The sequence below is a fragment of the Meriones unguiculatus genome, chromosome 3 (assembly GCF_030254825.1).
Source record: "Meriones unguiculatus strain TT.TT164.6M chromosome 3, Bangor_MerUng_6.1, whole genome shotgun sequence".
In the NCBI taxonomy this organism is placed as follows: Eukaryota; Metazoa; Chordata; class Mammalia; order Rodentia; family Muridae; genus Meriones; species Meriones unguiculatus.
The window spans coordinates 179,522,166-179,548,179 of NC_083351.1; the positions used below are offsets into that span (position 1 = coordinate 179,522,166).

General features: G+C 44.7%; 1 protein-coding gene across 2 annotated transcripts in view; it reads right to left on the minus strand.

Moving 5' to 3' along the window:
• Positions 1-3,964: 3,964 nt before the first annotated feature.
• Ptgr1 (prostaglandin reductase 1) overlaps positions 3,965-26,014 on the minus strand; it is a 37,127-nt gene continuing 15,077 nt past the window's right edge. The window contains exons 1-10 of one of the 2 annotated variants that reach the window (XM_021651792.2): positions 23,526-23,672; positions 20,462-20,577; positions 18,160-18,205; positions 17,153-17,209; positions 13,885-14,052; positions 12,327-12,444; positions 9,825-9,980; positions 8,448-8,556; positions 6,285-6,403; positions 3,965-4,262 (exon numbers count right to left, since the gene is read on the minus strand). In XM_021651792.2, coding sequence (XP_021507467.1) covers positions 4,152-4,262; positions 6,285-6,403; positions 8,448-8,556; positions 9,825-9,980; positions 12,327-12,444; positions 13,885-14,052; positions 17,153-17,209; positions 18,160-18,205; positions 20,462-20,567 — 990 coding nt within the window. In that variant the 5' untranslated portion in view covers positions 20,568-20,577; positions 23,526-23,672 and the 3' untranslated portion in view covers positions 3,965-4,151. Of the gene's footprint in view, positions 4,263-6,284; positions 6,404-8,447; positions 8,557-9,824; positions 9,981-12,326; positions 12,445-13,884; positions 14,053-17,152; positions 17,210-18,159; positions 18,206-20,461; positions 20,578-23,525; positions 23,673-26,014 lie in introns of those variants that run through there. The other variant, XM_060381136.1, reaches the window with a different exon arrangement.

Sequence of the window (26,014 nt, forward strand, 5' to 3'; positions counted from 1 at the left end):
TTAGGTGTTCACTGAAACAGTATAATCAAAGTTTTACTTGGACAATGTCTTATACAGATCATCTAAAACTAAAAATACTTGAAATTTTTCAAATTTTGGGTCAATTGATTTTTGATAATAGAAATGTATATATTCTGTGAGAAATATGTAATTTGTTCATGTTTACACTGAGCAGAATTATTAAATGTTGTGATGTTTTGTTTTCCTGGAGTATTGTAGATGGTTGTTTTTTCCCAGTTTTCTGAGTGGATTATAGTCCTTGGGTTCACTTTTCTCTGTCTGTGGTCCTGTTTGTGTGTGCACACGTGTGTAGGAGTCAAGCTGCTCTGTGAGCTGGCGCGCTTATAATCTGAAATCTGTTAAAAAGTTGTTTAAGATATTGTGGTTGGAAATTTAGATTTTATTTTGCCACTGGTTTTTGTGAAATTTTTAAATTGTTGAAGAGAGATTTAGATGTGAAAAAAATTTTTTTAGTGTTGCAAACTGTGTTGTCTTCAATACTTGAACTCTGCTGCTGCTGCTGCTGCTGCTGTAAATTGCAACTGGCATTCATCAGTGAATGTGCATTGGACCCTGTTTCAGTCCCTTCTTTCCCTACCGTGACACCTACATACAGTAAAAGCTTCTGTGTCTGCACTGAATTCTGCCTTAGAAATATGCCTTTGACTAAACTTTACATATTTTTCAGTATTTTTATGTACAGAATAATCAAAATTCTTGTAAGAAGCACTCTTGGTTTATGGTTGTGAATTATACGCGTAACCCTGTAACTTGTGCTGTCCGCACAGTATGCTGATGTAATCCGTTAGGATACTCCTGTGCAGAGACAAATGTCATTTGCTGGTTTATCAGTGCTGACTAGATTGGTGACGTGTGTGTCACTAAAAACGCAGGCTTCTCTACAGCGTGCGGTGCAGTAGTTAAAGTGACTCAGTTCTACTGAAACAATAAAGTTGTATTTCATGTGCAATGCCTCTTGCTTTTGTTTTTACTTTAGATTTTTGTGTGTGTGCGCGCAGGTTCGCATGTGTGTGCATGAACATACTTGTCATGTGTTTGAAAGCCAGAAAACAATTATGAGAGATAATTCTCTCTCTCTCCCATGTGCCTTCCAGGGATCAAACAGTTGGCAGCCTTGGTGACAGGCCCCTTAGCTGCTAAGCCATCTCGTTAACCCTAGCTTTTAGTTTAGTCTAGTTTTTTTTTTTTTTTTGAAAGAAGTACCATTCATATCTCCAGTTCTCAGTAGTCTCCATTGGTTATCAAATTGGATGATACAGTTGGAGAAAGAAATGTTAGCCAGAGAAGGCAGCAAGCCACAGTAGCCTGTTTCAGTAAAGAATGCTTTCCTAGGCCTACTGACCTTCAATAGCTTGCTCCTCTGGGTCACGTGACCTCCAAGTTCCAAGGCAAGGAGAGGGAGAAATGTAGTGTTTAACAAGACAATAGTTTGAAAACTATTAGCCAGTGCTGTGTACCTCAGTCCTGGAAACCCGCTGGGGAGACGAGGGAATGAAGAGCAAACACCCCAGTACAGCATTGCTGGGGTCAGGTGGCCGTGTGCACTCAGCTGGAGTGCAAACTTCCATGACACCCCAGACCCTCAGCATGGTTAGTATGTACAGTGTGGGGGAAGGTTACCTAGACTCAGGAAGAAGCTGCAGTTGCTAATGTTGCCATACATTGATCAGTAATCTAGATATACTTATGCTGGCCCGGACTGTCAACATTCACGCCTGGGCCAGAGGAAGGCTTTGCCATACCTCTGCACCTCACCAGGAGAGCCTTCCACTCTAGTGGGCTTGAAGCACTGAGGTCCTTGACATAGTCCAGCCACACTCAAGACTTCACCCGCACCTCCATCTAATCAGGTCTCCCTAGCCTCCGCACAGCCTGGAAAGAGCTTAGAGCCATTGGCTGTACCTAGGCGACGAGGCCCCCCCATGGCACTGTAGGGGTGTCCCAGGATAGTGTTCTAGGGTACTTTTCATGTTTTAGGGGACTTTGGAGACTTTTAAAGTCAAAAGTCTATTTTTGTTTCAAATTTTCATACAATTTTTAAGTCCTATTTTCATACATTTTAATTAAAATAGAATTGTATCACTTCCCCCCTCCCTTGGGGAGGAACTGGCCCCTCTCCATTGATTTCCTCAACCTTTCTACCATACGCCTTAAAACAGTGGTGGGGTTGGTCTGGTGTTTGTATGTTGATGCTGGTTACTGCCTGGGCACACCCATCCTTGTTGTGTAAACCTACCTGGTTGGCTGATTAAATGGCAGGGTAAGATGGGGTAGGCATGGCCAAGGTTCAGGGCTTTAGAAAACAGAAGAGGAGGAAGGAAGCCGCCACAATGGGTTAGCTTAGAGCAGAAACCACATGGGCTGGGTGGAAGGACTCCAATAAGGGTGTAAAAAGGCCCTTTACTACAAGACGGGGTTGTCACTGAATCTAGAGCTTGCCGACACTGACCGTCTGGCTAGACAGCTTGCTCTGGGGACTCCTAAAGTCTCCACATCTTCTATGCTGGGATTACATGCGGGTCACATACCCACCTAGCTTTTAAGTAGGTTCTGGGGATCCAAGCTTGCACTGCAAGCATCTCCCTCGCTCAGAAAGCTCCTACTTGAGAGTAAGACGCTCTAGTTTCTATTACCCTTGTTTGATCAAACCTACACAGAACCATTCTGTCACCACCACGCTCTCATCAGGCGCCCTTACCGCCCTCCAGCTAAGACTGCCTGTGCCTGCCACTCCCTCTGCTTCCCATGCTGCTGTTTCCTTGGCCAGTTTGTCTCCACCACCACCACCCCGCCCACCAGGCCCTGCAGTCGGACAGAATTTAGTTTTTGTTTTGTTTCTTTTGTGTTTGGAGACAGAATTTCTCTGTTTAGTCCTGGCTGACCTGGAACTCACTGTAGACCAAGCTGGCCTCCTACTTACAGAGATCCTCCTGCCTCTGCCTCCCAAATGCCCAGCTCAAATTTTAGGGTTGCATTTGTTTGATTTTGGTTTTTTTCAAGACAGGGTTTCTATGTAACAACCCTTGCTGTCCTGTCAAATTTTAGGGGTTTCTGAGTTTTGTTCTGTTTCGGGTTTTTTTGTTTTGTTTTGTTTTGTGAGACAGCGTTATTCTGTGTAACAACCTCTGGTGGGCTGTCCTGGACTCACTTTGTAGACCAGGCTGGCCTTGAAGTCAGAGATCTGCCTGACTCTGCCTCCTGAGTGCTGGGATTAAAAGTGTGTGCCTGAATTTTAGTTTTCAATTGTATTTATCAGCAAATGTTTTCCAGAACGTTCAGGATTCAAAAAGTACTAAGTGTACAGTAGAAAGTTTGTCCCTTGCCCTGTCTAAGGCTCCTCAGTCTCCAGCTGTTGTGAATGACACAGGTCCCTTCTTTGGTCTATTAGATGGCATTGGCCTCATAAGCAATTGGAATAGAAATCTTTTGCCTTCAAGTTCACCAATTTCTCCAAGGAGTTAGGTCACTTTAAGCTTTTGGACACTGTCTTAGATTTAACTTTCTTCTTGGCATGACTCAGCAGTCTCCTGAGGAGAAAGCTTCAACTGAAGAACTGCTTCCATCAGACTGGTCTGTGGACAGGCCTGGGGAGGAGGATCTTTCTTGCTAAATGATGCAGGAGGCCGAGCCCACTGTGGGAGGGACCATTTCCTGGGCACATATTCGGGGACGATCTGAGAAAGTTAGCTGAGTACCAACCTGTAGGAGCTGGCTAGCACGCAGTGTTTGACCTAGTTTCTGTCGTATGCCCAGGATGGAGAGTTTCCTGGTTAGAGGCAATGTTAGTGGACTACAAAGCGGGCCTCCCTTCAAGTTCCTCCCTAATTTCTCTCAGTGACAGACTGTGTGACCTGAAAGTGTAAGCCAAGTAAGCTCCTTTTTCCTCTAAATTGCTCTCATTACAGTGACAGCAATGAAATTAGAACAGACACCAAAGCCAGTATTTCCTACCTAGGAGGTTGTTTGTTATGAGATTTTTATTCTCTATCACAGATGGAAACAATCATACGTGCATTTTATTAGGTAGGTGACCTCCTTGCATTTATGTCTTATATTAGACAATGTACATTTGTACTAAATGGTAAAACACTAATCCTTCAAAGGTGATCCACATGTCTTTTTTTTTTTTTTCATGCTTTCACTACTGTCTTCCCCAAATTTTCTCCTTTCAACATTCCCATGAACGCTGCTGGCATCTTTTCAAATCCTTCAAGGGCATATTCATGACACTGGATTTTACCCTGCATCAAAACAACAAATATTATGGGTTGGTTTCATTTTCCAGATGACATTCTCTTCTCATCCTAATGACAAACTTACCAGATACACTAAGGAGAGCTGTGACAGCCTGAGACGTGGGCCCATGGATAACAAGATACATGGACAGAGTGTGCATCATCACGCATCACAGCATAATAACAGAAAAGAGGTGCCAGACAGACACGATGACGCAATTCCTAAGCGCACTGCACAGACAAGTTTAACTATGCCGCGCTCTCAGAAGAGATGAATGAAGAAACGCACACCCTCAACAGATTCTAGCCATATCTATTAGCCAAATGATAGGAAACACTACACCGGAAGTAGGCTCCAAAGAGGTGCAGCCTGTTCAGGAAACGGACATAGCACGGAGCTCCACGCCTGGTTCTTCTACGTGTTGATAGTTACTTGGGAGCGTGGGAGAGAAGGGTTCACATAAGGGAAGATTTTTCATGAACTTTGCATGTTCAAGGATGTTTGGTTCTATTGAGACATGGTGTAGCTATTGCAATCCAGGTTGGCCTAGAACTCTTGGTACTTTCATCTCCTTAGATTACAAGCATGTACCACTGAACCCAGATTTAGAGTTTTTGTTTTAAAGGGGTTTTATGTAGAAACCCAAGCTACCTGATAACTTTTTCACAATACATTCCGGTGATGGCTGAATACTCTTTATAGACTCATGGCCATACCACGTGTTTGAAGACACTCAAAAAGTATGAAAAATGGAATTTGAATCCTTGACTTGAAAGCCCTAGCTCATTCCTACCTCTCAAAGGATAGAGACCTGCATAAGATAGAAAGCTATCTTACATAACGATTGAAAACACAGAGTGAACACTGTTGTGGACTGAACTGTGTCCTACTAGACACTCAAATTCCTTTGCTGAAGTCCTAAATCCCCCAGTACCTCGGAATCCAGGTGTCTTCTAAGACAAGGCCTTTAAAGACACAATTAAAATATAACGGATCGGGCTGGAGAGATGGCTCAGCGGTTAAGAGCACTGTCTGCCCTTCCAAAGGTCATGAGTTCAATTCCCAGTGACCACATGGTGGCTCACAACCATCTATAATGTAAATTGATTCCCTCTTCCGGTAGATGTAAATGCAGATAGAACACTCATACATAAAATAAATAAAAATCTTTAAAAATATATATATATAATGGGATCACATGAGTACATCGTAGTCAAACAGGACTGGGCCCTTTAGAGAGTAAAACAAACACAAACACAGCCAGAGAAGACCACAAGAAGATACAGGAGGAGCAGCCTTTGAAGACGCAAGCGTGCTGGCACTTGGGTCTCAGATGAGTCGCCTTCAGAACTTCAAGAAAATAAATTTCTGTTGTTTAAGCCATTTACCCAGTGGATAGAAGCCCTAGAAAACTAATGCAAATACTAGTGGAGATTTTAATAATAGAGAAAATGAAGGTATAAAATGAGGGTATATGGAAGATTCCTGTACTGTCTTCCCAATTTTTTTCTTGTCAATCTGCAACTGTGATAAAATAAAAAGTATACTTTTTAAAGAAGCTAGGACTCTCAGTAAGGGAAAATGTTTGCTTAGCATTTGTAAAGCCTTTGGACTCATTCCTAGTATTGGGCTGGGGAGTAGGCAGCTAGGGCAGGGAATCATGAGGAGGATTAGAGAGAAATAAGACAGCTCAACTTCATTTAAAAAGGAAATGAGATGGACCACTCTAACAAGCACTCTGCATAGTCAAGTGATGCCAAGAATCCACCTTAGACTTCCCAGCGAGAGACTAGCCTGGGATACACAGTTTCACACTGCCTTTATCACTATCTTTAGCCCCAACCCCCAAGCAAGAAATTTAGAGAAGTTTTGTTTTAAGAGGAGAAAAAAATGTTTGTACTTGAAAACATTGAGCCAACAGGCAAGGAGAGACAACGCAGCAAAAAAGTGAGGAATGAAAGATTGGGGGTTGTGAGTTGTAGAGCCTGTGGGAACTGGTGGGCAGCTAGAGTGCCGGGTCCCCTTACCTCTGAGACCCAATTCATCAAGTCCATCAGAGCCTTCTGGCGGACATCGCCTTGCCAGCGGGTAACAAGGAACCCCTCCATGCGGAGCTGCTGATAGATGACCAACTCTGGGGGTGGGCCTGGAAAAGGAGAGCGCATTGTGGGACACGGCCCAGGGACATGTCCAACGTGGAAAACAAGGAGCATAAACCACTGTTATGGTTCTCTAAGCACACCCGCCCATTCCCGTTCTGCTTCCTCCGCTCCCTCCTGATCCACAAGGCTGCTGTCTACCACTGTGTGGTGGGGAGAATAATGGCCCCAAAGACATCCACTGCCCCAAACCCGGAAAAGGCTGCAGTGGTTGCCTGGCGGCCAGCATCTGAGAGCATGGCGCGCGATAGAGGCTCCCTCCCACTCCCCGAGAGTCAGCTGAAGATGCTAATGGAAGAGTCGAAGAACCGAAACGACTCGTCCATGGCGTCTTGAGTTACTGGTGTCACGCAAAGCTCAAGTCCGCTCACCACTTTTAAGAAATTACCATTCACAGTAAGGAACCAACAGAAACTGGCACACGATGAGTGACAAACGTAAATGCCCCAGAATGAACGCATGAAGTCACGAGGAAGTCCACACTCAGGCCACTTCTGCAGCACGGGGCTTCTTCCAAGGTCAGAGCAACCTTATTTCCTTTGGAGTTAAAGGTTCAGCCTGGCTAGGAAGACGTCTAAGTAAAGTGCTTGCCATGAGGCCTGAGGACACGAGTTCAGATCCCCAGCACCCATGTAAAAGCCAAGTACGGTGATCTGAATCTCTAACTCCAGACAGAAGGGTTCCTTGAACCCATTGTCCAGCCATCTAGATGAATTGATGGGTTCCAGCTTCAGAGAGAGACAATTACAAAAAGATGGAGAGCAATTGGGAGGATCCCCTAGGTTGACCTCTGACCTCCATACATACCCATACTTGACACACACATACACACACACACATCACACAACACAGACACACAAAGGTTGAAACTTCCATTTCCTCATCTTAGAAGAGGTTGAAATACTTTTACTGAGCTATCCATCCTGACAGGAATGTTGATTTCATTTTTGAGTGCAACAAAGCAAATGTGGCTACAAATTGGTAGAAATAATGACTTGTCTGAAAGCTCTATTGAAACTGGAATGTGCTAGAATTTCTGAGCCTCAGAAGCAAGGCAGCCTGGCATCTGATTGAAATAAACAAGGTCAGCTGCCATCTCTAAGATCTGTCTGAATAACTAAAATTCCAAAGATTAATTGCTAAAATAACTAGATAAAATTACTATGCCCAGAAATATTAAGTTGTACTTATCTGGACTATGGTTAAGAAAATGTACACCGGAGCTCTCTTTGGCAGACACATGGATCCCCATGATCCCACCTTAGCATCAACTACAAAAGAAGATGGCTGAGGGGCTGGTCCCTATGGATGAGCTTGCCAAGTAAACATGCAATTTCCTCCCTGGAGAAGGGCGTGCTTTGATTTTCCATAACTCAAGAGGGAATCTGTATTTCAGTCCTTCCTCAGCCCTGTCTGCTCAAGCACCCGTCTCCAGGCAGTTCTGTGGTTAATCTATGCTACGAGATTTTATTCACACTAGTCAAGGCCAGAACACAAGTAACTAGTTGTTCTGTGGTCATCCAAATCCTGATATAAACACAAAGATTCCTTTTTCTTTGCTTTTCTCCTTGGTGACCTCAAATAAGTCTGTCATCCTGAGAAAAGAGCAGGGGCCTATGTGAGGAGTCAGTGCATAGGCTTTGCTTTATGTCAGTCATTCGTCCTGTCAGAGGCTCACACAAGATCCCTCCGAGACCAGAAGCAAGGAGTGCAGGGCTCTCAGGTGACACTGCTTTTGGACCTCCAGCAGTGTAAAGGAGAAGGAGGGAGTGATTTCAGGACAGGAGAGTGAAGAAGAGAGAGATGAAGAGTGCAAGAGAAATAAAAGGACAATCAAGGAGTGTGTGGAGCAGGAGGGTGGGAGCAGGCCTCTTTCTCATTTAGAGAAGACTGTCAGGCTACATCACAGATGTCTTGATGCTCGAGGAAGCACGGCCCCCGTCTGTGAAGACACAACAGCCAGCCCGTCCCTCCCCGTATCTGTGGCTCTTCCGTCTACCCGGCCCTCCTACATGTGCAGGAGCACAATACCTTGAGGACCTGGACCAGTGCGGTTGTACTGAGAGATAGCCCCACAGATGGCAATTCTTCCAAATGTCTTCATCTGGGCTATAACAGTATTTGAAAACTCTCCACCCACCTAAGCAGACAACCAGAGACAAAAACAAAGCACTTTAAATGCTTTTAAGAATCCATCTAGAAGAAGCAACAAATTTGATTGAGTCAGTACAACAGTTGTAATGATTACAGCTAAAATACATCAGAAATGGGCATTTCCAGGAGGTAGAGGCAAGAGGATCAGAACTTTAAGGTCATTCTCAGTTATACAGTGAGCCTGAGGCCAGCCTGGATTACATGAGATAGTTTGTAAAAAAAAAAAAAAAAAAAAAAAAAGGGGGACATTTTCATTTGACCTCAGGAACATACTTTATAAAGCATAAAGTTAATATGTTAAATATTCGAATCTTCTGCATAGCCCAATAGTCTCATTGCCCTATAATCTAAAGATATGTAAAAATACACAAAAGGAATTTGAGGAACAAAGCTATGGGACTCACACATCAAATTTCAAAATATAAAGCAAAACTCAATTCAGGCAACATGAAAATAGAAATACAGGTCAGTGCAACCAAACTGAGGCCATTACATTTACCATCAGTTGGTTTTCCACATGAATGAATGCCAAGACAAGGTCATGGGTGGAAAGGCCTTAACAGCTTCTGCAGAACTGCAAATCCACCCAGAAAATATCAAAAGTGGCTCTCTTACACTTCACACACAAGTGTGTATGTAATGCAAACAAGAAGATCAGAACCAACACCTTAAACTCTTAGTAGAAGCAAAGAAGAAAGTATCAGTGGCCTAAGAAGGCAACTTCTTACACAGCACAGCATATGCCCAGCCAGCCACAGAGCTAATTGAAACCTCTGTGTTTCTGCGGATACTGTCCAGAGAATAAAGATGGCTCATGGAGCTGGAGAAAACTCCTGGAAACCACGTTCAGTCGGTATTCATTCTCACAGGATTCCATGTTTGTGAACTGTATTACTTGCTAAGATTCATTTGTGCCTTCAAAGTGGGACCCAGGTCACTTGCAGACATGGGTGTTCCCAGCAGAGACTGAAAAAGCGAGGTGATGCTCTGCCTTCCTGTGATACAGTGGCGACCTAAGGATGGGGACCGCGGAGCCCTGTCTCTGAGCAGCATTGTGAGTGCTGGGATTATAGGCATAGTTACCACGTCTGGCTATGCAGTTTAAATGAATCCCATGGTCTGTGCATTATATCTTAACAGATCTCCCCCCCCCAAAGAGTATACTTTTTTCCTACATTCTAGCTGAAATTTTAGAAACATGTTCCTTTACATAAAACTTCATTGGCAAGTCAGATAAATTCAGTTTGTACTTACATTATCAAAATAGCAATCATAACCATCAGGAGAGGCTGCTCTCAAAGCTTCTTCCAATGACTTTACTGTCTTGTAGTTAAAGGCAACATCAAATCCAATCTTCTTAAGATAGGCAACCTTTTCATCAGACCCTGCTGCTCCAACAACTTTGCAGCCCTAGGTGGGGAAAAAATGCAGACCATTATCAGACAGGAGCACAGCCCAATTCTGCTGTCCCAGTCCTACACGACCGGGTTGCTCAAGATCACACCTTGTTGTAGTCACTTTCCACATTCGGACAAAACACCTGAGAAAACACGTTGAAGAAGGAAAGCTACATTTTGGCTCACAGTTTTAGACACTCTATTCTGTAGTTACTTGGCGCCGTATTTCTGGACTCAAGATTATGTTTATCGCAGCAGAAGGGCATGGCTTTAAGAAAGCCACTCAACCATGGCATCCAGGAGAAAGAGAAAAGACAAAGACAGATAAGAAGAATCTAGAACAATCTTCAAAGACACAATTCCAGAGACCTGATTCCTCCAGCTAAGCTCTTGCTTTCTAGCTTGTCCCATCTACCAACAATGCCATCAAACCATGAATCTGGTTTGATTAATCCACTGATGAGGTCAGACACCCCACCTTAACCCAATCACTTCACATAAGTGCCACTTCTGAAATGAGACCAAGCTTTCAACACATGGGAACAAACTTCCTAACCAAACCACAGAATACTCCACACACAAGGCAATCCACAGTAACTCAGCAGATCCTAAGGGTGAAACGGGTCCCTAACCCAGTCTAGAGCCCAGCTACAGCTGGCCTGACCACTTAGCAGATTCCATGCATGTCTATTTTGTTCGAAGTTCATTTCAACCTGCTGCTCTAATAACCTAGTCATTTGACTTCCTGAGTTTTTCACTCTGGAGCACCCTGCTTCCTCCAATGACATGTATACCATCCCAGTGCAGTGGTCTTTGTTGTTGCTGTGCTTTAGTTTTAGGTGTGTGTGTGTCCATGTCCAGATGCTCAGGAAGGCCAGAAGAGGGCATCAGATCCTCTAGAACTGGATATACAGGTAGTTGTGAGCCACCATGTAGGTGCTGAGAACTGAACTTGGAGGAGCAAGTGTTCTAAACTCTGAGCCGTCTCCAGCACGGTGAGTGCTTCTTTGGAACATCGTTTGCACGCCCCAAGTATTTTTAAGATGTTATATTTATTATTAATCATGACGTGTGAGCATGGGTGTGTGCGTACAACAACACGCAGACGGAGCCAGGACACTCTGTGGAGGTGGCCCTCCCATCTTCCTGCGCCTTTACAGCAGTTCCGGAGACTGAACTCAGCCCACCAGGTCGGTACAACCTCTTTGTCCACGGGGCCATCTCTCCACTCCCAATCTTTTCTATAAAATATTTGCAATTTAAATATTGGAAATATTTCTAATTTATTGTATAAATCTAGCCTATGCTGAATTGAGAAGAAACAAAGCAAAACCTTCAAATCAGACTCACATGTAAAGACAGAGGCAAAATTCTCTCTCAGTGTTATCAAATCAGGGACTGGGGTGTAGCTCAGTGGTAGGTGCTCAGTTGGATTACCAGCCTTACCCCAAATGCTACTAAATCAATTCCAAAAGTATAAACTGTTTTTGGAATGCTAGAATGGCACTGGAAAACAAACGCAACTGGTTGGCTGTAAAGCTAACATGACAAAAGCTGAAACAGTATTTATAAAATTTAGCTTCTTTTCCCAGGTATGTATTTACATACCTAAATATTTTCTAAAACCTGATTTGTGTTCAAGCTCCTCTTAGTAATAAGGACCAACTCTTGGCTATTAGACATAGACCAACATTCAACTCTATTCCGCTTACGTTCTCCTATAAGAACATGTCCTAAGTCCTACCCAGAAGCCTTCGGCAAAGCTATCTCACCTAGCTACATCACCTGAGAACATCTCCACTATGAGAAATGAAATCCTGACCAGGTCTGAGCTGCCGGCTCTCCTGTACCCCCACCATCTGACTGCATGCCCTCAGCAGAGACCTGCCCACATCAGAACCTACACTCAGCACACACTTCTACCCAGGAGCCAGTTCCCAAACAACGGCCCACCACCTGACGCTGCTTGCCCATCTCTTCCTGGTGCAGCAGCCTTTGCAATGAAGCCATGTGAGTGATGACTCCTGGTCTGGCGGACCGAAGTCCCTCTGTGAAATTCCCGGGGCAATCATGAAGGAAGGCAATTAAGCTGAGCAAAAGAATTCTTAGTAAAAATACTACCGATAATAATAATAATAATAATAATAATAATAATAATAATAATAATAGAAAACTAGTGCTAAGTCTCAGGAGTCTCGGTGGGTGCATTCCTGACTCGGTATATGCAGTGTTGTCAATCAACCCTCACCTTTTTCTTCCTTTTCTCACCTTCAGTCCCAGAAAGCCCTCTGCAGTCACTGCTGCACTCTCACTGCACACTGGGGGGCTTGCAGGTGTGTGATGAGAGGGGGACACCTACCTTGAGTTTAGCTATCTGTCCCACGACAGAGCCCACTGCTCCTGCCGCTGCGTTGACCAGGACCGTCTCTCCACTCTTCATGCCACAGATGTCAAGCAGGCCAAAGTAGGCAGTGAGGCTAAGGAAAGAACATAAGGATGTAAATAGCTCTCACTCTCTCTCTTTCTCCTCTCCTCCTCCTTTGCCATGTAGCACGATCTTTTAAATTACAATCTTCCTACCATTTCACAAGTGCTAAGAAAACTATGTTACATACCAAGACAATTTCACACACACACACAAACACACACATACACACATACGCTAGCCTTCAACTCATTATCTCCCTGCCTTAACTTCTGAGTAGCTGAAATTATTGAATAGCTTGGATTTCAATGTCTCTTGTGTGTTACAAAATGATTTCCCATGTTGACAACACTAGAAGATGGTGGAGCCTTTAACAAGTGGGGCATCTCTGACCTAACTTTGCCCCTCTTTCACTTAGCTTCAAGAATAATTTTAGATTACCTTTAACTGGCAAGTAAAAACTGCATAAATGGAGATACATAAAAATATCTATGTATAATACAGAACATGCTTTACATATTCATATACAGGAGAATAGCTAACTTGAGCTAATTCACACAGCAATCATTTCTGTGGTCAGAACACTTCAAATCTATCTTTCAGTAATTTTCACCCTAACTTATCGTTCCCAACTATGCTCACCCGCTCATCAGCTCACCCTGCTGTACCATAGATCTCTTAAACTAACATCTTCTTTCTAAGTAAATTTCATATCTTTGGACCAACATATCTCTGAGCCCCCGTCATTATACCCTTAGCTTCTACGGCATCCACTTCTGCTACAGTTTACACTCATAGTTTGCAGATAAGCTGATCTCCCCTCCTACCTGAGGCTCATGTATTGAAGGCTTGGCTTCCAAAGCAGCACTATTTAGAGATGTGGTATTGGCAAATTATTAAATCAAGAGGGCTCTGATGTAATCAATGGATTACATCATGAATCCATGGTGGATTCATGATAGCATGAGGAGGTGGGAACTAGTTGGAGGAAGTAGATCCCTGTGGGCAATGCCCTAGAAAGACGCATCTCATCCCTGGTTCCTTACTGTATTTCTCTTCTTCCTGGATGACATAAGATAGGAAACTCTGCCCCATCATTCCCCAGGTAACATGATCATCCAGGTGTCATCACAACAGTGCTAACGAACTGAAGCCTCTGAAACCATGACCCAGAAGAAACCTTTCCTCCATTAAAATTGCTGTTCTCAGGTCTTTCTCACAGAAATAAGCTCACATAAGATGAAAATGAGAACAAATGGTATTTGCCTTTCTCTAGGTTCACCTATGTTATCATAACTTCCAAGATTTCCTTCTTTTTAAAGGCTACACAGTATCCTTTTGTATATAATATTTTCTTCTTCCACTAAGACTTTCTTCCCTTTCTTATTTCTACCATTTTTCTCTAATCGGTCTTTTTGTCCTACATCTCTTTTTGCTGATTAAGTTATAATGTTAGACATTCTGACAAACAAAACACACCCATGACACTTACCCTGTCATGCCAACTGTCCCCAAAGCCAGAGACAGTGGTAACTTGTCTGGCCACCCCTCAGGCAGCTTTCTCAGTCCATTCCCATCAGAAATGGAATGTGATGCCCAGCCTAAAAAAGCCAATACAATGGTTCCTTCCGGGAAGGCCAAGTTCTTACTTTCCACAACTCTGAAAGATAAACGTACAATAAAACACGTGATATCTTTTCCCTTTCCTGGGAGTCAGGAGTCTGTGTGAGGAATGTTCACAAAAAGGCACCAAGGTAAACAGTCCATGACTGACACCCAAGGAATCTCCCCTTAGCCATGTGGAAGCCATCAGAGAGGAACATTCTCAACTGGTCCCGCATTCATCCCTGTCCCTGCCCACATCCCTTCTTTTTAGCAAGTGTCGTCTATCCTCTACTCCGGGGGCCTAATCCTCCATCCTCTGCAAACACAAGTATCTGTTCATTTGATTAGCAAGAAACATAAAACTTTACAGAAAGAAAGCCTGCTGATGGGTAAGAGAGTCTGCCAGGTGGGGAAAGACAACCAGCTCTGAAGGAGAAAGATGATTGTAACATAAAAATTGACTGATAATTTTTAATTAAAGATATAAAAGAAAAAAAAGATATAAAAGAAAATATCAATATTTTTTTCATCATTTTGAAAAATTTCTTCAGCAAATGAGATGAAGCCCAAAAGCCACAATTACAAATGTCCATCATTTTAAGCTATGGTTGAATACTAGAGAAAGGCAAAGACCTGAGTATCTGTCTTTGTAACACCCCTGGTACAGAAGCAGTCTTTGCAAACCAATAAAGCAGAAGAGAAATCCTACAGTAAAAGTGAAGTGGACTCAAACATAACTCATAAGAGAAAGCTGACAGTTAACTCACAAGAAGACTAACATCACTAACAGCAAAGGCAAAGCAAACTGAACTAAACCAAGGGTCACCCATTCATCTCAGATCACTGTGGAGGGAGGGTAGCAAAACTAACTCCATCTTGAATTATAAGTTTAGTGAAACCTGCTAAAGTGGCGTGAACTTTTATAACCTTTTGTTTCTGTTATTCTGTAGACCAGGATATACTGCTGACATAGTTACTAGGGAAACAGTACTGTTGCATGCTTGAGCACCGGTGCAAGGAACCTGGATTTCGCATGACCTCCTCGTGATGAGGAAGTTGGCTTTGCTGTATAAGTGCTTTTGATGTATAAAGAAAGCCAGGACAGAACAAACTGGCTTCATCCTTACTGAAGTCCTCTAAGCTTTGTCTCACTTTGTCTTTTCTCTTTAATCCTCACCCCCTCTCTCAAAGCACATGTACTTTGACTGAGCGGGCTCAGTCAGATTACCAAGACTGATGGCCAAGGAGGAGCACAAGGATCAGGCAAACAGGTCCATTGATACTGCTTAAGGGAGCAGACACCCATGCCATCTTTTGGAAGAATAATTTATCAACATCTTTCCAAAATAAAGATATGTACGTTGGGGCAGCGAGGTGGCACAGCGGTTAAGCGCTCTCTCTACAAGCTGGGACTCTGGTTTAGTCCCAGATCTCACAGGGGAACTGACCCCTGAAAGCTGCCCTCTGACCTCCAACTGTGCTCCTGGTACCTGCACACCTGCACCCCACCACCACACACACTAATAATTATAAATAAGTAGCTTAAAATTAAAAACACACATAGAACCTTTGTGCAGAATTTATATTTTGGGAAATATGATGTAAAGCATTTGTGTCTATGTGGCCAAATAACATACAGAGAGAGACAGACAGACAGACAGAGATAGAGACAGAGACAGAGAGATGTAAGCTTCATTAAGAGTCACTAGAAGTAGAAAACTTTGAAAATAGCTGTTATAGTAATAGGTTCAGTTAAATGGAAGAATGTAATAGATGATATATTTACACGCTGACAACAGTGTATGACTTACTAAGAAAAGCCGATTTGCTGGCAGGTATATAAAAAAACCATCAACGCCCATACTTAACATATTTTGAAATAATACACTAATAACTGACTCAGGGGAATCTTTCCATTTCCAAATTTCAATTTATTTGAATTTTTACAATAATCAGGAACTAAATATGCAGGGCATTATTTATGTCACTATAAGTAAGGACGGCAGAGAGAGGCTCAAATGACAGCTCTACATCCCACGGATGGTTTATGTCGTCAACTTGCCTGGTTGAGAGCCACCTAGGAGTTGAGTCGGTGCACACCACCAGATCCGCCCTGAGGGGATTAACTAATGTGGGAACTGCCTTGGATGTAAGCAGCATAGGCTGAGGGCTCAGATGGAATAAAAGAGCAGAGATGAAAACCAGATGCCACAGTGTTCTCACTCTCCATTCATCCATCTACCTATCTGTCTGTCTGTCTGTCCATCCGTCTATCCATCCATCCATCCATCTATCCATCATCCATCCATCTATCTATCTATCTGTCCGTCCGTCCATCCATCCATCCGTCTATCCATCTATCCATCTATCCATCTATCTATCTATCTATCTATCTATCTATCTATCTATCTATCTATTGTTGGGGTTTGGTCTGGTGCCATGCATTCAAATGCTAAATAACTGGCCCCTAAGATCTGATTGCAGCCCAAACAAGCACATTCTCACATATACCAAGTGATGTTGTGTAAACTTTGCTCACCAATATTCTCTAGTTAAATAAAGCTGCTGACAGCCTGTAGGTGGGCAGAAAAGAAGCAGGCAGAGCTTAGGTTCCTGGGCTTGGGGTCTCAGAGAGAGACTATGAGGCCAGGAGAAGCAGGAAAGGAAGCAGAAGATACAGCAAGAGGAGAAGCCAGGAGAGAAGGAAGTCTCCATGGGACAGGATGGACCATGAGCACGTGGCCGTAAGGGCTGGCCCGATGGATCAGAAGCAGCCCAGGCAGGAACAATTACAGCGAGTAGCCTGGGGTGTGTAGCTGAGAAGTAACAAAATAGCTTAGAGGGTTGATATTTGCCCAGTTACTGTGCTTTAAAGCTTTTATTAATCTAAAAGGTCTCTGTCTTGATTATCTGGGGAACTACTTGGGGTAGAAAAACCCTCTAGAGTCTAATATCCCTTCTACAACTCTCTCTCTCTTCTCTCAGGTACTGGTCAGAGCCACACCATCCTTCCTTCTCACCCAGTTAAGAAACTGTTTCCTGGTGAGCTGTACAGCTCAGAGAAGTAGCTGCAGTGGCTAGCAGTGGACAGACACAGACCTGGCAGGAGTTAGAGAAAACGTTTCTCCAAATACCAGGATTGTGTCAGTGCTTACCTGGCCACTTGCTCACCCATCATCTTATCGCCCTCCTTCAATCTTTTTGCTGCAAACCTGAAAAAAAAATAAAATAAATTCCATTCTTAGTGTGCAAGAACGCCTGGGAGAAAACATCTTGAGCATCAAGGCAAATGGCAAAAGTCTGGGACACTGTGTGCAGAAACAATGCCCAATGTGCCAGGGCAGAACAACCATGGGAAACACAGCGTGAGCCGTTCCTGCTCTGGATCCCAGAATACGCATTCTATCAACAAATGTGAGAAGCTTACCACAGTGTTCTGTTGGAGGTGAATTTCTGTCAATGATATTCAAAATACAGCGCAGGTTCTGCTGATATTTGTCACCCTAACATTAACCAACCCCAAAAGGATGGCAATTACTATTTTGTTTTGTTTAATCGAGTCTCCTATGACTGGTCTTAACTTGTGGTCTTCCTGCCTCAGCTTCTCAAAGTATGAGCTACTGTGCCCATTTGCTAGTTAACATCATTAAATGGTAATTTTTGAATCAAGAGTTGAATCTTTGCCCATCAGCCATGAGGGAAAAATACTCTGTGATGGCTGCATTACTCACTTAGGTTAAAACCCTGCTGAAGCGCCATTGAAGGGCATTTATTCCTTCCTTGCCGTCATGTGTTTTCTGAATTATAAGTCCAAGACAACTATGAACCACATTTTTAAAAACTGGTGAACAGAAGGCAAAAAGTGATGACTTTAGTCCTAGCGACTTCTGCTCAACTCTTGCCAGCACTTCCTCTTCCTCCCTGCCCCTGCCTCCGCACTCATCAGTTCTGGAAGCCACTCCACTGAGCAGCAAAAGGCAAGCTGTGCAGAGCGGACCTTTGCCTACAGCAGATAAACACCTATGAATCTCATCACTGGCACATACAGGGAGGAGCGGGGAAAAGCCTGGTGTTTTAGTCAGGAGCTGTCTTAAAAGATGAGCGACTGTGCTTCAAAATATGGACCAACATACAACATAAGAAGCCAGGAGAGAAACAGTACCTCATGTAAGGATCCACAGAGAGGAAGAGGGCTTCAAGCAGGACCTCTACAAAATAAAGCATTCCAGAGTAGTTAGAGACCCGAGACCTGATGGCTGCGACGCTCTGGCATTCTGAATAAACAAGCCTGGTTCTTCTGCGAGGGGCAGAAGGTGCTATTGATTTTACCATGGTGTGGGTTGATCCCAGAGCCGTGTGCATGTAAGAGAAACTCTCTTGCCATAAGCCTCACCTACAGCTGCCCACCTTCCTCCTAATGAAGATGACAAGGGCTTTCGCATTTGGCCCAGCCCAGTTGATCATGACGACTGGGCTACCTGTATTATCATAGATGATCAGTTTGTTTGATGCTTTCAACTACTGTTCCGTCCTAGTTAAGGTCCAGTTAAGTAACTCACCCAAAGCCACGTGTGTGAGCACCATGCTCCAGTGTGCACGTAGTGTCTCGCTTTCTCCTGCTCTGGTAAAGACCATGACCAGAGCCAATTCAGGAAGGAAAGGGTGTATTTCACCTTACATGCCCCCATCCGTGCAAAACCTCCAGGAAGGAGCCTGGAGGCAGGAGGTGAAGCAGAGCTTCTGCACACTGGCTTACTCTCACGGCTTGTCCAGTCTACTTTCTTATACAACACCACCTGACCCCCCCAGGGTAGCCCCACCCACAGTGAGCTGAGCCTATATAAATCAGCCAAGAAAAGGTCTAGAGACACGCCTACAAGCAATCTGATGGATCCATTTTTCTCAGTTGAGGTTCCTCTTCCCAGATAACCCTAGCTTGTGTCAACTTGACCAAAAACTACCCAGGGCACATCCTATTTTATTACCTACCTCATCAATACAAAAGAAGATGTACTTTGTTAAAGTGACCTCAACTTATATTTCTGAAACCTCGAAATTTTCGTTTTGTTTTGTTTTGTTTTTTGAGACAGCATTTTCTATGTAGCCTTGGCTGTCCTAGACTCACTTTATAGACCAGGCTGACCTCGAACTCATAGAGATCCATCTGCATCTGCCTCCTTAAGTGCTAGGATTACAAGGATGCGCCACCATGCCCAGCAGGAGTTTTGAATCCAAGATTTGGCAGCTGCATCCTAAACTCAGACACTGTCACGGTCAGTGACAGCACCCTGTTCTCAAAAGCTTACTTACTGCAACACCCCAGAGACACCGCTCAGCCTGGGCTCTGGGCACAATTGCTGAGCAATGCCCATCTCACTGCCATCATGAGGCATTCCTCTTCTGTCAAAGCCATGAAGTATCCTTATCAGGCACCCAGGCATGAGCCTCAAAAAAGCTTCCTTCATGGAGACAGGGACCCATAATAACATTAAATCAAAGAAAAAAAAAAACTTAAAAAAGTTTATGTTGCAAAATGCACACGGATAACTCCTACCACTGTGTGCTGGCCTCCTGGCCACCCTTCCAATCAAGAAATCTTCTGTGGTTGCCTAAAATCATCAGTAAGAGGAAAAGGAAGAACACGCAGCAGCAAAGAAGAAAAAGAGGAGGAAAAGGAGGAGAAAGAAAGAAAGAAAGAAAGAAAGAAGGAAGGAAGGAAGGAAGGAAGGAAGGAAGGAAGGAAGGAAGGAAAAGTTTTTGAGGTTTTGGGTTTATGTTTTGTTTTGTCTTGATTTGATTTATTTTGTTTTGTTTTGTTTTGGGTATTTTTGAGACAAGGCTTCTCTGTGTAGCCTTGGCTATCCTGGACTCACTTTGTAGATCAGACTGGCCTCAGACTCACAGAGATCTGCCTGCCTCTGCCTCTCCAAGTGCTGCAATTATAGGCATGACCCACCGTGTCCAGCTTGACCCATGGATTTTTTTTTTTAAAGATTTAGTTTTTATTTATATAGCATTCTGCCTTCACACCAGAAGAGGGCACCAGATCTCACTATAGATGGTTGTGAGCCACCATGTGGTTGCTGGGAATTGAACTCAGGACCTTTGGAAGAACAGCCAGTGCTCTTGACCTCTGAGCCATCTCTCCAGCCCCCAACCCATGGATTTTTAAGAAAAGCAATTTATGTAATATAGAAGCTTGAAGGTTCTTGAACACTGGAGCTTGCCAACCTCCAGCTGTTTAGATCCTCTACAAGGAAAGCACCCAATCTGCTGGGTCAGGAAGGCCTCACGGGGGAACTGCAGCCTGACCCCAACAGGAAGCCTGCTGTCATTAGACAGACGAATGAAACCACTGAGCCTGGGTGACTCCTGCAAAGAACCATCAGCCTATAGTAGCCAAACTTTGGGACTCTCGGTTAGACAGCTGGTGCTGGCTGACAGCCCCTGCCACACTCACTCACCTCCATTTTTTAAGGGTGGGAGCTCAGTGGTCTTCAACTCGAAGTTACTGTCAGTAGGGAAGCCTTCAAAGTGCTTCTTCAGGGTCCAGCTCTTGGCCTGCACCATCCTGATGTACCTAGAAGACAGTTGGGAAACCTGTAGTCAGTGACCATCTGACTACAACATAGCACTGGGGCCAGAAAACACAGCCCGGTTATCATCGATCGTAGTATACTTTTATCATATCCATCTAGAGCTTCCTGGTATTATGCTAAGCATGTCTGATCTCATTTTGTTCCCACAACTTTCCTGTCAAGCGTCATTGTATTCACTTCGGGTGTGTGGACGTAGAAAAAGTCTAAAACAAACTCTCAAGGCAAAGAAAATGTGTACTGACAAATTCTGTCCCAGCCATGCTGGAGTTTCTCTAGGACACTAAACAACTAATGGGCTTTCAAAGTCCTGTTGTTTCGCCTCTCTCCTGGAGTAAATCTCCATGAAAAGCCTCAAACACAGGGAACCAAAGCCTAGCCCTTTTTTTCCTACAGAAGCATGGCCTCACTGCCAGTGGGGGGCGCCGATGCTCCACCTCATCTCTGGTTTTCAGTTCAGCAGGGAAATCAACTAACCATTTGGTTTAAACTTGCCTCCAGGAAAAACCTTACAGATATGGTTGAGCAAATGTCCTTGTTGTGTACTTGAGCATCTTTTGGATATATGCCTAGGAGTGGTATAGCTGAATCTTGAGGTAGCACTATTCCTGATTGTCTGAGAAAGCGCCAGATTGATTTCCAAAGTGGTTGTAAAAGTTTACATTCCCACCAGCAATGGAGGAGGGTTCCCCTTTCTCCACATCCTCTCCAGCATGTATTGAGTTTTTCATCTTAGTCATTCTGATTCATGAAGGTGAAATCTCAGGGTTGTTTTGATTTGCATTTCCCTGATGACTAAGGACGTTACGCATTTCTTTAAGTGTTTCTCTGCCACTCGATATTCCTCTATTGAGAATTCTGCTTAGTTCTGTATCCCATTTTTTAATTGGATTACTTGATTTGTTGCTGTTTAACTTCTGAAGGGGGAGACAGAAAGACCTGGAGGGGGCCGGAGCTCTAAAAGGAGAGCAACAGAACCAAAATATCTGGGCACAGGGGTCTTTTCTGAGACTGATACTCCAACCCAGGATCTTGAATGGAGTTAACCTAGAACCCCTGCACAGATGTAGCCCATGGCAGCTCAGTATCCAAGTGGGTTCCCTAGTAAGGGGAGCAGGGGCTGTCTCTGACAGGAACTCAGTGGCTGGCTCTTTGATCACCTCCCCTTGAGTGGGGAGCAGCCTTACCAAGCCACAGAGGAAGACAATGCAGACAGTCCTGATGAGACCTGATAGACTAGGTTCAGAGGGAAGGGGAGGAGGACTTCCCCTATCAGTGGACTGGCGGAGGGGCATGGGAGGAGAAGAGGGAAGGAGGGTGGAATTGGGAGGAAATATGGGAGGAGCCTACAGCTGAGATACAAAGAGTATAAACTGTAATTAATATAAAAATTAAAAAAAAAAAACAGCAACAGACAAAGCTGCTGTGCTTTAAGGAGTTTTGTGCAGAGCTACCCATCGTAACGGGGGACCCCAGTGAATTCTTCAGATAAGCACTCACGGCTGACCAGTTAGCTAGCTTCACTATGTCCCTCTCACCCTTGGAGACACCCTGGCTGGAGGGCGGTGAGCCGGCCAGTCCAAAGCCCAGCTCTTCCTGTTTATTTTTCACTGTTTGCCAGAGAGGTTCAGGAAGCTCAGGCTCTCATCCCATCCTCTCCTGAACACATGGGTGGGTGAACAAGTGCTCTTAACTGCTGTCATCTCTCCAGCCTCAACCGCACCCCACAAAAGTAAGATTTTTGTTTTGTTTTGTTGTTTTTCGAGTTAGGGTTTCTCTGTGTAACAGTCCTGGCTGTCCTAGAACTCCTTTTGTAGACTGGACTCAAACTCAGAGAAATCCGCCTGCCTCTGCCTTCCAAGTTCTGGGATCAAAGGCGTGCACCACCATACCGGGATAAAAGTAAGATTTTTAAACTGAAAAACAAAAACCAAAACAACCAAAACTTACCTTGGTAGCACACAGTGTATGCAATGTAGCGAGCCTAACACACTCATCACCTTCTTGAACTTCCACTTTTATGATGAGACCTTTGAAATCTGCTTGTTTTGAATTAGTATTGTCTGACTCAGCCCGTTTACCAAGACTTCTAACCCTTCTCAGCTTCTGGAATCTATCATTTTACCCTGTATTTCTGAGTTCGATTTGTTGTTTGTTTTCCTGATTACAGAGCATTACTGTGTAGCCGAGGCTGGCCTTAAATTCACTATGAGCAGAGGTTGTCTTCGACCCCTTTATCCTCTTCCTTGCACAGGCTGGGATAACAGGCGGGGGGAATAGTTTGTTATCATTACTTTGTGTGTGCATGATCAGGTGTGTGGGTGAGGGCGCACGCGTGTCACTGAGGGTTGGTAGAGTTCGGAAGACCACCGGGCGTGGGTGGTTCGCGCCTTCCACCCGTGGGTTTCGGGGATCGAACTCACATTCACCCGCAGAGCCACCTTCACAGGCGGGTTTCCATTTTGTTTTGTTTTAAGACCCTACGTTTCCGTCGCTCTTTTCAAAACGGCAGAGGAGGACCCCTAGGAAAGGGTCTTGGTGCAGTGCCTGGCTGCCTGTCCCGGCCAGCATGCTGGGCTAGCTCTTTAGCACTTTTTTTTTTTTTTTAACTTGCATGAGCAAATCCCCACTCCGTCTTTCTTCTCTTCCGCCTCCATTTAGCAACCCTGCAGACTCTCGCCAGCCCTTCCTGGGTGCTGGCGGTTCCGCCGCACGCGGTTCCCGAATCTCTCCAAGAACCTGCAGGGACTGCAAGGCGATCCTGGACTCCTTAACTGCTAAGAGCCCCGGGGCCCCTGAGCACCGGCGGGGTGGGGTACCTCCAGCGCTCGCTTGCTCAGCCCGGCTCTAGAGGCTCGGCGCGGGGGAAGAAGGGGTTGGGACAAGGAGGAGCAAAAGGAGAGGGATCCGGAATAAAAGTGTGGCTACTTACAGAAGCTCTCCAAAACTTCCTCCCCGGAGGCCGCTCGGAGTGCTCGGAGGGCCCAAGTCTGGGCCTTTATTGGGCAGTCGCAAAGGGCGGGGCTTCTCCAGGGAGGGGCAGTTTCTGGGAGCTTTGGAGTTTTTCCAGCAGAGGGTCAAGGCGCAGTAGGGACATTTAGAAGTGACTTCACAACTCCAAAGTCACATTGCTCAATGAATGTAGTTTACGCCGAAAGGTAAAGATTGCGAGGAAATGCAAACTGGTTTCCTTTCTCGTAAAGACGCCCCCCCGTAAATGAGAATTTAGGAAGCCTTCCTGAGGAAGGTTGTGGAGGCTCAGGGTGAGGGGAGTGCTCGGAGGGCTCTTCACAACGCCAAGTCGTACGGAGGTGTGCAGCCATGAGCTCCTCAGTGCTGGGGTTGCTTCAACTGCTCTTCTGCATCGTGTCCATCTACAATGCTATAATACATGTTTGAATAATACATGTATGAAGAACTGCATTATTTTTCATTAATTAATTAATTTACTTTACATACAGGTAGGAAGTTCCTCACCCTCCTCTCTTCCCAGTCTCTCCTTCTCGCCTCTCCTTTCCTCCCCTTATTCCCCCTCCCTTCCTTCTCAGAGAAGGGGAGAGGTCCCATGGGTATCAACCGCCTTGCCATACCAAGTAGGACTGGGCTCATCTTCTGTTGAGGCTAGAAGAAGCAGCCCAACTAGGCAACAGAGCCAGAGACAGCCCGTGCTTCTGCTGTTACAGGTCCCACAGGAGAACCAATCTGTTTATCTATTGCGTATGTGGAGGGGAGGGGCTAAACCATCCCTTGGGCGCTCTCCGCTTGGTGGTTCAGTCTCTGTGAGCACCAATGGGTCCAGGTTAGTTGATTTTGAAGGTCATCTTGTGGTGTCCTTGACCTCTCTGGCTCTTTCAATCCTTCCTCCCCTCCTCCATAAGATTCCCCGAGCTCTGTCTAAATGTTTAGCTGTGGATTTCTGCATCTGTTTTCATCGGCTGCTGCATGAAGCCACTCAGGTGACGGTTGGAACTATGTTATTCTAATGCCTTTATCTCCACAGAGGAGTTTCAAAATGTGACACTGATTTTTGTTTTATGTATGTGAGTGCTTTACCGATGTGAACGTGTGTGTAATACGTGTGCGCCTGGTGCCTACAAGAGGTGAGAAGCAGGTGTTGATGCCCTGAGGTTGGAGTAAAGGAGGGCAGTGAGCTGCCACCTGGTGCTGGGAACTAAACCAGGTCCTGGAAGAGCAGCCAGTGTGTGAAACCGCTGAGCCAGCTCCCAAGCACCTTAAGAATATGTTTTTCAACTAGGCCATGGTGGCGCATGCCTTTAATTCCAACTCTTAGGAGGCAGAGGCAGGCAGATCTCTGAGTTAGAGGTCGCCTGTTTTACAGAACAAGTTCCAGGACAGCCAGGACTGCACAGAGAAACCCTGTTTCAAACACCACCCAATAATAGTTCTCACTATATTAGTTGGATCAAGTGGCGTTGTGCTCAACCAGTTTGACCTAAGAAATAACAATTTCACAGGTTAACCCTAGGAGGTTGCCACAAAGCTCTCTGAAAACTGCTTTGGCAATTTGGATTTCTTTCTGGCCTGTCTGAGAGCTAACGCACACATCAGGATCAATGGTGTTGTTTTGCCTTTTGTAACCCAAACAGTGAAACCAGCCTATGTCTTGGGTCATTCAACCAACTATTATGTTTTGGGGCACAGAAGTCCTCTCTTCTCCCTGCCAGGCTTTCAGTTACCAAGGTTCAAAGTGAAGGACTCAGAATCCCACAGTACTCGAATCCCGGTTTCTCATGGAGGGCAGCAAGGAGGAGCCCTATGGTCCACTGTGCGTGTTTGTCAGCTTCCCAGCAAACACTCAGTTGACCTCAGAACTTTTCAGAAGTAAGAATCTGGGTGTCATGGAATGTAGCAGCTTGCTAGAGCTGCCTAAAATACAATAAAATACATAGGCTGGATGGTTTTAACAATACAAATTTAGCTTCACAAAACTGAATGTTTGTGGATTGGCCAGAAGCTGGGAGGATGGCCAGGTGTAGCGGTAGTGGCGCACGCCTTTAATCCCAGTACTTGAGAGGCAGAGGCAGGCAGATTCCTGTGAGTTTAAGGCCAGCCTGACCTACATATTGAGTTCCAGGCCAGTCAAGGCTATAGAGAAAAATAAACAAAAAAATAAAATGCCAACCACAGTGGTGCGTTTTTGTGATTCTAGCAATGAGGAGACAGACAGGGAGATCCCAGGGGCCCACTGGCCAGCCAGTCTAGCTGACTCGAAAGCTCCAGGCCCATGAAGAGACTGTTAAACAGCAGAATAGGCGGTTCCTGAGGAGTGGTGTCTGAGGCTGGAAGTGTATCATACATGCACACACATGAACCAGTCAGCATAAAAGGCTATAAGACATGCAAACATGAGGAAAAAAAATGTATTTTAAATAGCGACATCTAAGATCAATGCAAACAGGT